Below are 11,805 nucleotides of genomic sequence, written 5' to 3' on the forward strand. Positions count from 1 at the left end.
TTGTGGGACATAGAAAGTGGGGCATGTCTGCGTACATTAGAAGGGCATGAGGAACTGGTACGATGTATCAGATTTGACAACAAACATATTGTTAGCGGAGCTTATGATGGGTATGCATTCCAAAAACATTTAGTAAAACGTTTATCAAGAGGAATTTTTAATCATTTTAAGAATACAATTTCTGCCTATGGAAGGCATTGCTATTGTTTGATGATGGTTGGCTAATAGACATCGTCTTGTTTTTTGTCAACAGTAAAATAAAGGTATGGGACCTAGCAGCTGCCCTGGACCCCAGAGCCCCTGCTGGAAGTTTATGCTTAAGGACTTTAGTGGTACGTCAGTCCTCTTTATAAGTAATGTCAAAATAATACTGTATACAGGGTTATTTTTCACCATTTCAACTTGGGCAAAACTAAAAGGAAGCAAAAATATCCCTGTATACAGTATAAATGTTAGTAAAAGATTGAAATGTCATTTCACAGATGGTAAAATTAAATATAGGGGTGGGACGATATACCGATACACGATACATATCGATATTTTCCTCTAAGATACGGTTTACGATACAAGCATTGAAATATCGGTACGAAACGATACACGAACGACCTATCCAAAAATTGAAAATGAAAGTACCTGTCCTTGGAAAATGGCGGTTTGTACGAAGCGAAGAGACGATGATGATATTGAAAACATACTGTAGAACTAAAAAGTCGTTGATTAAGGGTAAAACGTTTTCACTTTAAAGCAGCCTCGGAAGATAGGACAAGAAAAGTTCAGTATGTAAAGCGTGCTATACACAGAAAGTATCGTTTCCAGAACATTTGACATTATTAATTGTTAGTCCATCTCATGCTGTTTTTGTAATCTCAACTAGGCTACAGAGTTACAGACTTTCAGCACTAGATTATAATGTACATGTGATGTGTTTTAAATGAAATTTTAGTCAATGTTCTTTGATGAACTACACAACTGTTTGTAAACAACTTGTTAATAGAAACTTGGTAACAATAATATGTACATGTATTATTGTTTTTGTAAAGTTTTAGTGAATGAAATTGATGAACTTCAAGTATTAATTTCAAAGCACACATGATTTTATATAGTCTAAGAATAATTTGTTGATTTAATTACTTTTTAAAAATAGTTTTATAATTTATCATAATATCGAGATACGTATCGTATCGTGCTAATATATCGAGATACGTATCGTATCCCAAGATCTGTGTATCGTCCCACCCCAAATAATTCGACAAAATTTAGCATTGATATGAATTGGGATGTTTTACATCTCCTGAGTTTAAATTTCTGATATTTGTAGGAACACTCTGGTCGAGTTTTCCGCCTACAGTTTGACGAGTTTCAGATTGTGAGTAGTTCTCATGATGATACCATTCTCATTTGGGACTTCTTAAATGTGCCAATAGAAACTACATCAACGTCCAATAACCGCTCCCCCACGCGGACCTACACTTATGTGAACAATTGATCTCAGAGGGCCATATCTTACCCTCATTGTGAGTGTGTGTGTTGAACGTTAAGGAGGGGGAAAAGGAGACCCCCTGCATTCCAGCACCCCCCTCCACAGTGAATGTTCATTGTGTGTCATCTCTCAATGTGTATGCTGTTTCAACTAGACGATTATCTCCCTCTCTTGTCTCACAGAAAGAATCAACAGAAAACAGTGGAGCAGCTCATTTTCCATTGTTGTCAACTTTTTTTTTTTGATCTGTTCTGTTAAGTTTTTGATTTTTTTTTTAAATTCAGCAATACTAATTTTGATTTACAAGGAAAAAATGTAAGAGCTAAATCTGTCAAATATCTATGTATGATTTTGGTTTGTAGTTTGTGTTGTAATGTATGTGCTCAGCTTTCCTTTTCAATTGTTTTAAACAGACAGCTGAGCAACTTCTAGTAAATAATTTTTGAATCCGGACCAATGTAGCTTTTAGATATAATGAGGATTTAATCAGCAGCTTTATTATTGTCAGAAGTAAATGCAAACAATTTATCATTTTACCTTAGTGCAGAGTTACAGCTTCTTCTTTTGAATTTTGAATGAAAGGATGGCTTAAATGTTCAGAATTATGACTGAAGTATCTGTTCAGATAGATTCTCAGTAAATGTAATATCAACTACAATGACTGGTACATTTCCATATTTCAGAATAAGACATTTGAATCTCAGAGTTGTAACGGTTGGTGGTGCTAGTGTAGCCATGAAGTGGTTTTATGTGTAACAAAGCAAAAAAAAAAAACCTCTACCGGTATTCCTTTGTAGATTATGCATACTTTATGTACACTACAATTAAGGAAAGCACAGGTATCGGTGCATTTGTTGACTAAAAATTTTCTTGTTTATAAGGAATTTTTATCATGGAACTTTTGTGTAGGGGTTTACTTTTAAATTGATCAAGTGATTAAAATTAAGAAGTGCTAAAGCACAAGAGGTCTATCTTAGAGCGGAGATGTTTGTTTACTGTATGTCCAGGAGAAAAATGTATGTATACTATATATGTGTTCTGCAGACCAGCGTGTATGTACTACAGATCAGTGCATGTGTACTTAGCATATATATTGTGTACTACATTTGTATTGTAAATGTAGTACATGTACAAATTAGTGTATATGTATTACATATAGTATATGTATTACATATACACAGCAAAATTAGTGTTTTTATGTACTGCATATTTTGTATATGTATGTGCACTGCAGATTTGTTTATATGTGCTATAGATTTACTGAGAATTAGAATATGAGTACTTCATGTACAGAATCTTGGGTGTATGTACTACAGGTACACTGAAATCAGTGAGTACTACTAGTACATTGGAGACCAGTGTGTGAGTACTACTAGTACATTGGAGACCAGTGTACGACTAGCTACTAGTGCGCTGTACCTCAGTGTCCGAGTTGTGAAGTCTGGGAGTTGTGTGTACAGAGAGTTTATGCAGTGCTGTGTGTGCCTAACTGTAAATACCTTTGCAATATGCCTAATGATTGTGATGTACTATTTATTCTTAAATATAAAGGGGATTCATCAGATATACATTTTTTTCTGTTGTATCAATTGAGTGAAGATTAACTATAAAAGAATTAAATTTTATAAAATTTATGAAAATACAAAGTAAGCTTTCTAAAATATGTGTTATTATCATGTGATTTAACAGCAAAATTGTACGGTTATTTATCAGTGGTTTTTCTCTAATGTTCCTCATATGTGAAAACAATAAAATTGTTTACTTATTGTTACAGTTTTTGTTTGTCAGTGATTGAGATAACAGTATTGACAGTGAATTGTTGGTAAATCACCTGCCACTGTAGCTTATCTGGTCTGTCAATCATGTTAATTGTTACTTTGTAGGTTAGATAATTATATGTAATGGATCAGGGTAGCAGATATGTTATTTATTTAACATCCATGAAAGTGTATATTGTGATACCAGCTCACAAAATGATACCCCTGCCTCCCATATGATTTAATGGCAAAGTCCATGATTTGCTCTGGGAGACCTGAAATATTGTCAGAACAAAAAGTAAAATAGAAGAAGCACAATGGCATTGTGTTATATTTAAAGAATCTATGAAAGTATCATTACATTTTATTCAGTGGTTAACTGTGGTATAGAAGGAGTTGCAGATAAGAGATGGGTACCCTTCAAGTTCAATATTGTTGAGAGAATGGCAGTGTCCCTGTTTTGCTATGGGAAATCGAAAATATGTGTCGGATCAAAGAGTAAAATAGTGGGTGCACAATGGATGAGTGGATGTTTGTATGCAGGCAGGTAATATAAGCTTTTGACATTTCTTTGTTCTCAGGAACCATTATGCCAAACTTGCAACCAATCAAATCCTTGGTAATAGGTTGGAGATTGAGCCAAAGTCCATTTCGGTGGATAATTGGATAGAAATCTTTATCCCAAGAACAAAAAGGCAACGTGAAAGTTTCCTGATAAAATGCAAATTTTTGATATCTTGGGTATTGGGGGTCTCCAGGTAAATAACACCACTGTTACTTTGACCACTCCCCCTCCTCAGGTAACCGTACGGTAAAAAAATTGGGTCTTTAAGATCATCCTTTGATCCAGTCACAGAAAGCCTTGACAATGGTTCTAAATTTTATATGGAAATATTTGTAGTTGTGTACCTTTAAACAAGTTTATAGGGAAAGGCAGGGTTATCAAATCACACAAATGTCAACAAATTTTTTAAAATTCTATTTTCTTTTCAGAATGTGATGTTATTGGATTTGGTCAAATCAAAATCACAATTGGTGTAACTACATGTTATTCATATTTACAGAATACAATGCAATCAACAATGGACCTGTGTGAACTAGGAATAAAAAGCAGTTACAAAGTCCCTTATCAATGACCCAGACATTTTCAATCTACAGATTCATATATACATGTATATGATTAATGTACAGTCAGGAATATATAAAAAGTCATTTTATTTGTTTACAAGTTTATTGCACAGAATATTTCAATTAAGGTATACATGTTGCAAATAAATGAGTTAAAATATAAGATGTAGTATAATGTGCGGAAAAACTGTGATCCACAGATCAGGTAACAGAGATTTTTTGTGACATATTTTCAGCTCGTTTGATGCATACAACCTTATCTTGTAGATATAAAACAATGATTCATTTTCTTAAACATTTATTTAACAAGGTTTTGAAATTGCACATAGTCCCTTTCCAAAAAGAATTTGGACAAATATTTTTCTGTCAGGCATGGGCACAATTACTGAAAAATGTAATTGATTAATTTGAACCTCCATATTTAATAACTTTTGTTACTATTGATTGTTGCAGAAATTATTTAATATTTTACTGTGATTAACAAGTATTTGAACATCGTGTATGTTGGCTTTACACATTATACACTATCCCTGTATTTCAACTATTTCAAAAATAAATAAATTTGATCTCTTAGCAGTAGAAGGCATAGGGTCAGGTGGCTGTACTGAAGCCCCCAGTGGGTCTAAGACAGTCCTTTTGGGGGGTCCAGGATTCCCTGGAAGCTGACAAGTTCTTACAAATAAGATATGTTTTTTTCTTGATTTTAGGATATTGGACATATAAATTTTACAAACAAAAATTTCAAAGGGGGGGGGGGGGGGGCACGCCTAGCGCGACGGCCCTGGATCCGTCTTTGCACCTACAGTGTAGTAGTCTAAAATATCTGACATTTTCCAGGCTTTTTTTTAATGATTTTGATATTTTATGTACCAGGAAAACGACAGATATTTCGGATTAAACATCTAGTTTATATTTCTTTTTTTTGTCCTAGTTCATACAGGTACAGTAAAACTCATTTACTACGAACACAGATATAGCGAATTCACGGATATAGCAAAGTTTTTCTGGTTCTCCGGCAAAATTCTTACCAAATCTTCATAAAATTTTACGGTTACAACGAACTCTGATATAACAAATTTACAAATATAGCAAACTGATTTTGAGTCCCGTTGAGGTTAAATATAATGAAACTTACATCTTTTATAACGAAATTTCAAAAATCTCAAAATTTGATAAATTGAACTGACTTTGTTTTCTTTTAGCATTTGTATATAAAATTCAATTTATAATAAAACCTGTTATGGAAGGTATGTTTTGTAATATTTGCTCCCTTAACATATTTGGTAGTAACACTTGAAGGAAAACATGCATATTGCGAATTCGCTACATATGGTTATACAAATTCGTTATACGGATATATTTACATTTGCAAATGTTTTCCCTTTTATAACACTATTTGAACAAGGCGTTTTTACATCTCCGTAAAACAAGTTCGTCATGTGACCATAAATTGATTGTTTAGTCATGATCAATCTACATAGTTTGATAGTGACGTCATAAGCGATCGACGTTATAAACACATTCAATTTATACCTGAGTTTTGAAAAAAAAACGTTATGGGTTTCAAACTTTAGTGAAGTGCGTTACTATTTGTAATAAATAAGTCACAAATGTTAATATAAGTAATAAGGTATAATTTTTTGAGTTTTATTGGGATGTAAAACGGTTTGGCACATAATCAAATCTTCCATAAAGCCCTTCGGGCTTCAAGAGATTTGATCACATGACCAACCTGTTTTACATCCCAATAAAACTCAAAAAATGATACCTTATTTCTTAAATGACGAATTCCGGATACAGCGAATTAAATTCACAGATCCTCAGAACTTTACTATAACCGAGTTTTACTGTAGTTGTTCAATTTGAATGTCACTTTCACTACATCATTTGGCACTCCTTGGTTTCTTTGATTTGTTATAAAAATATATGATAAATATTAGTTATTACACATGCTGTCTGTACAACAACAAACTTGTGTTTCACAGTCTCTGTGATGCATTCTATTTTCTTTAAAAAATAGATTATGCAAAATAAAGTTCACATACATGTAGCTATTCTATAGGGTACAGGCACTATAAATGTTGTGTATCAGATGATGATCTTGTGAAGAGAGTTTGTGAGACCACTGATTTAAGGTTGTTTTTCACCGTGCAATATAGCAACCGTATGGTTTCAATCAAAATAAGCATCAATCTCTTGCACATTGTCAAGTGTTTTAGATGCTGAGTGCTGCTACCATAATGTCAACGGTTGTTAATTTTTGAATTCTCTTCATTCTTAATTAATGCTTGAACTCTCGAAATACATCTGACAGGTCCATTTGTACATTTCAAGGAATTATCATCACAGGTAAGCTGTACTATGTGGTACTTTTCTATACGCTGGTATCCAGTGTACTATGGGCTGAGGGTTACGACCACTTCAACATACAAGTCCTTCATATGTGAACCTTGGTAGGATTTCCTTGTATATCAGTCCCTTGAATATGAACCCTTGATAGGATTTCTTGGCATATGAACTCTTCAGTATTTTATGAGTTCATATCAGTCCTTCAAACCCGTGGTAGGAGTTCTATGTATGTGAACACTTTACGGTATAAGTCCTTTAGCTTTGTACACAGAATGATATTGTGGCTTTAAGCACCATGATGTGGCCTGTAAATCACAGTTCTTTGTGTGAACACTTTACGGTATAAGTCCTTTAGCTTTGTACACAGAATGATATTGTGGCTTTAAGCACCATGATGTGGCCTGTAAATCACAGTTCTTTGTGTGAACACTTTACGGTATAAGTCCTTTAGCTTTGTACACAGAATGATATTGTGGCTTTAAGCACCATGATGTGGCCTGTAAATCACAGTTCTTTGTGTGAACACTTTACGGTATAAGTCCTTTAGCTTTGTACACAGAATGATATTGTGGCTTTAAGCACCATGGTGTGGCCTGTAAATCACAGTTCAGCACCACGTTGATAATTCTAGCAGGTGCCCCCTGTATTGTGATGTCTGTCCGACTCTCCACAGTGTAGCGCACATTGCTGGCTCCAGTCTCCCTGTCAAGTCGACTTGTTTTCTTCAAACAGAGAAAATAAATTGTTAAAGATAACACGATTCAACACCACTGTGAGTACTAAAAAGTCTCATTAAGAATTATCAAATACAATGCTTAAATTGATCATTGTCTTGACCTAAAAAGGTCAAAATCATATTGGATGAGGCACTCTGACTTTGTTTGAAATACAAATATGACATAAAGCTTATAATATATGTAATATATTATTTTAAAAAGTTGCTGCAGACATGTACAAGTCTTTATGCCCCGAAAACTAGTACAGTGTTTCTGTGATTAGTTGAGGGATTACATGGTACATAAAATGCTGACAATACGCCTTTCATTCAAATTCAAACAAGCTAATTCAGAGAGTGTGAATCTATCCCCCGCTTAAGGAAAAAAGATCATGCACAGATCTAAAGGAGGGGGGGGATCAAAGGGGGGGGGTTTTGAAGGGCAGGCAGGGCCATAAGGAATTATAGTATAAAATTTAATTGTAAAAACTCAACAGCTTCTTGAAGTAAAATCCACCTGTGACGTCATTCTTTTGTTTCAGCGCTCCATTACTTTTCAGGAATGGAGAGTTGCAATTTACATTGAAACTAGAATTTGTAATATTCTTATTTTCCTTCCCGTGCCTCTACCGAGGAAAGAACTTAGAAAATTTTAGAAAAGAATTTCAAAAAATTTTCAAGTTTATTTTCACATAAAGAAAATTATGGTACCCATGGTGAGAATTGATCCCGGTATCCTCACCTTTGGAGTCGGGTACTCATTGCACTGTGCTATCGAAGCTGTTGAAGTCACAGGATTAGAATAACTTAGTACACTTTTTTTGCCTTACTTTCTATAGTATATATACATGTATAAATTAAATAGTACTAATATATAATGTACATGTATATTTACAGCGTATCATATAAATATTCTTTATTATGTATTAACAAACATTTATTTAAATACAAGCATTCAAAAAGGTGGATTTTACTATAAACACAGAATGTACTCGTACATTAACCCTTACATATTGCCCGGAAATGAGTTTTACTAAAACACAGATGTATGAATTTACAACCTTTACCTTTTGACAATAAATATATGTCTTCCTTACACCATAGAGAGTTGTGGAATAAAACATCATTGCAAAAGCTTTGAATTTTTTATGATCAATTACTAAATGATAATATTTAGCATCTTAAATGAAGAAGTTATGACATATGGCATGTACAAAATATTATTATTGTGTGATACATGTAAATATTTTATATTAAAAGAATCTTCATACATGTAATTGTATTCACATTTAAAGAATAAGCAGTCAAATCTTTATATTCATATTGGCATATTTTATTTGCTTCATTACATAATTTAATAATTCTGCAAATTTGGGGAAGGGGGTGGGTGGGTGTTCAACCCCCCCCCCCCCCCAAATCTGAGCATCCTCCTCTTTTTCCTTCAGCGCAGGACACAAATTCTCTGAATTAGATTGTTTCATATGTACCTGATCACTGGTGACCTACCTTTTTGTAGAATTTTGGCTATGTCTTTCTAGAAGTAAATTATCAAGTTTGCTGTTTATAGATTAGTCTAAAATAAAGTAACAGACCTGTGTTTGTCCAAAATATCTGTAGTTGTCTCGTGGGCGTTTCTTTCGGTTGTGGATATGTCGGAATGTCTGATTTCCCGTGGTGATCCCCTTTGGTCTCTCAATCTGTTAATTAATAATCTTCATTATATTTTCAAAAGTAAACTACTACTTTATAGTGCAAAGTTTCAAACCTTTTTTTCTTTAAGAAGTCCTATGATTTAAATTCCTGGTAAATTCCTTCACTCCTTCTCTGACTAGACTTTACTGAAATGGTTGATGGTGATTAGTTATCAAGATATAAGAAGAAAATGCATAACTTAATACATGGTCACTATATCAAAATTTCTAACTCATTTTGGAAATATATATTTGACAGTAAAAATTTTTAACAAACCTATGTCAACTTTTCTGGCCTAAGTATTACATGTAGTTCTTGAGAAGAAGATTTTTGAAAGATGACAAGAAACTTTCATTAGTTCTTATTTATCTCTCTTGAATGAGTGCATGGCCCTTGATTTGATAAAATTTGAATCTGCTTTGTGGCAAGTTTGGCCCAGTGGTTCTTGAGTAGAACAGAGTTGACAGACAGATCCAGACAAAATGTGATCAGAAAAGCTCACGTAAGATTTCAGCTCAGGTGAGCTAAAATTAAGCTTACCTCCAGTGCCTGATGGTGCATTCTGACATAAAATTCATCATCTTCCCGACCCCAGCCCCAGTAACGATTAGACATACCATTTGTCTGAAACGCAACAAGACTAAAGTGTCAAAAACCTTGAGATTTTTAAAAGATTAATAGAACACCTAAGGATCTATATACCGGTATTTACTTTACCATCATTGTAATTATATTTCATATCTGTTTTCTACATAAGAGAACAATGTGACATCATCAAGACAAATCCCTAATAATATTTAAGCTCTACTGTATGTAGTTCTACATAGTATTTGATAGGACATTTAAGACTTAGAGAATGTAAAGACAAATTGATAACTACATGCATTTTTTTCATACAATATTAAATTTTTGGTACAGTATGAAAGAACTACGTACTCTAACTCTTGATTCCCGCCTACATTTTGCACCCATTAAATTCAATTTTAATGGCAATTTGGCCATTAAATCTTTGTTTAATACAAAGAACAGTTCTATGGTAATTGATTAATCATTTTAATTCCAGCACTAGATTGTAAATTATCATTATTTTAGCTCTCGAAAAAAGGGGGGTAGTTGATATTTTCTAGTGAAATCAAACTTTCAAGAATCACCATATTTTGAAGTAGTTTTAAATATGATAAAATGCATGTTTTACGCAAATAAATAAAACATATATGAATTAATAAAATACAATTATTTAGTTGTAAATAGCTTTAAAATTGGTGAAAAATCAGCATTTTTTCGTTTTTTGAATGTTGAAACACAAAAAGCTTTCACAATGGCATAAATATGTAAAATGACAGTCCATATTACTTGTAAAAAGGAATTTTTGTTTCACAGGGGGGAAAGATGTTTTAAAAATATTTTCCGTTTTTTGATTTTTGAAAAACTCAAGTTTTACCAAAATTATAGAATCTCTCTTTTTCCCAAAAAAGTAACGTTTTATTAAAATTCATATGAATATCTGTAAATATTTTGAAAATAATTCGAATATCTTCACTTTCAATTAACTTAGAGGTAGGCGGGAGAACAATACTATCGTTCGTGGTTCTTTTTGGTTATTTATATTTCAAGATAATTTTTTTTTTAGCTTTAAATGCTCTTACACTGATGAAAGCATCCCTAGTCAGAAGTAGGATCCCCCCCACAAACTTTTTGTAGTGATAGAGTGGGTGGAGTTCTGGGGAGGCGACATGATAGACCCCTGTGCGGGGGTATGGGTAGGTAATCGCCGGGTTCACAGGCACTAGGTCCACGTCATGCATGGCAATGTAATCACAGTCCTTCTGACTCTCCAGAAAACCAACATTAATGAGGGAAGCCCTGTTAAACCTGCAATATATTATCATTCTCTTTTTTAATTAGGTTGTGAGAGATACAAAGGAGTTTTTTTTTGCAAGTGTCACTATGTTAAGAAATAGAACTATAATGTCTTGTTTCATGTTAAATATTAAAACAAAGTATATACCTATAGTCATCCACCTGATTAATCACAAAAATCTGATGTGCTGTTCCTTGTTTATTTAGAAAGTTGTGAATGTATGGCACAAACTCCAGTAACTCTTCAAACCTGTCTCGGAATGGCACTAAGATAGCCATCTTGTGGTCACCTGAAGTAGCTATCGTCCCTGGCTGCTCATTTCCATGTTTTTCGTCTTTAACCAGTGGTTCTGTATCTCTCTGTAGTTTAATCATGAGGGAGATCATAAATAAGAAACAGACAAACAAACCCACCAGAAATATACTGGTTCTTCTCCTGAGTACCAAGCAACGGTTCCATGCTGGCATCGGTAATGGATGATTCAAGAAGGACAGTCTTTAAAGCAAAGAAAGACTTTTGTGTTTAAAAGTCGGTTATAAAAGACATCTGTGTGCATTTATCCATAAGCAGAAGAAAAATTATTCACTTATTGTGGCATGGATGAATATTGTACTTTTGGCATAGTTTTGGTTAAATCCTATTTACTATAAAGCGAGTGAAAATAGATTTTTCTGAAATTCTCCAAACAAATGTAACTGATGCTCAGAAGGATTCCATGCATCCAAAGCGACATTAGTCAGTTTTAGTTTGTTCATGAATTGAAGACGATTGACATCGGTTAAATGCGATACCGGATAATTATTTTGCTTGCTAAAATTCGAAC

The 11,805-nt window shown here is 33.6% G+C and overlaps 2 protein-coding genes across 2 annotated transcripts in view; one reads left to right on the plus strand and one right to left on the minus strand.

Annotated features, from left to right (window-relative positions):
- The window catches only part of LOC134262831 (F-box/WD repeat-containing protein 1A-like), a 19,012-nt gene extending 15,761 nt beyond the window's left edge, over nucleotides 1–3,251 (plus strand). The window contains exons 10-12 of the mRNA XM_062745163.1: nucleotides 1–110; nucleotides 254–332; nucleotides 1,319–3,251. The exon at nucleotides 1–110 is cut by the window's left edge and continues 1 nt beyond it. Coding sequence (XP_062601147.1) covers nucleotides 1–110; nucleotides 254–332; nucleotides 1,319–1,486 — 357 coding nt within the window. The 3' untranslated portion in view covers nucleotides 1,487–3,251. The remainder of the gene's footprint in view (nucleotides 111–253; nucleotides 333–1,318) is intronic.
- Nucleotides 3,252–6,192: 2,941 nt separating this feature from the next.
- On the minus strand, nucleotides 6,193–11,721 carry LOC134262832 (beta-1,4-galactosyltransferase 7-like). The gene is made up of 5 exons (XM_062745164.1): nucleotides 11,130–11,721; nucleotides 10,768–10,993; nucleotides 9,662–9,745; nucleotides 9,022–9,126; nucleotides 6,193–7,436 (listed from the first exon to the last, which is right to left on the minus strand). Exons 1-5 carry the CDS (start codon nucleotides 11,447–11,449, stop codon nucleotides 7,242–7,244), a joined length of 930 nt encoding a protein of 309 aa, XP_062601148.1. The 5' UTR covers nucleotides 11,450–11,721; the 3' UTR covers nucleotides 6,193–7,241.
- Nucleotides 11,722–11,805: the final 84 nt, after the last annotated feature.

Source organism: Saccostrea cucullata, unplaced genomic scaffold, assembly GCF_032062105.1.
Source record: "Saccostrea cucullata isolate Sc308-1 unplaced genomic scaffold, CSIRO_AGI_Scuc_v1 ctg372, whole genome shotgun sequence".
NCBI classification, from domain to species: domain Eukaryota; kingdom Metazoa; phylum Mollusca; class Bivalvia; order Ostreida; family Ostreidae; genus Saccostrea; species Saccostrea cuccullata.

Bases quoted from the DNA above. Each gene is read 5' to 3' on its own strand.
- LOC134262832 (XM_062745164.1), bottom strand. From the start codon at position 11,449: ATGCCAGCATGGAACCGTTGCTTGGTACTCAGGAGAAGAACCAGTATA. The intron at 10,994-11,129 runs GTATATACTTTG...AATATATTGCAG, and splicing joins AATCAGGTGGATGACTATAG to GTTTAACAGGGCTTCCCTCA. The intron at 9,127-9,661 runs GTAAGCTTAATT...ATTAATTAACAG, and splicing joins TGCACCATCAGGCACTGGAG to ATTGAGAGACCAAAGGGGAT.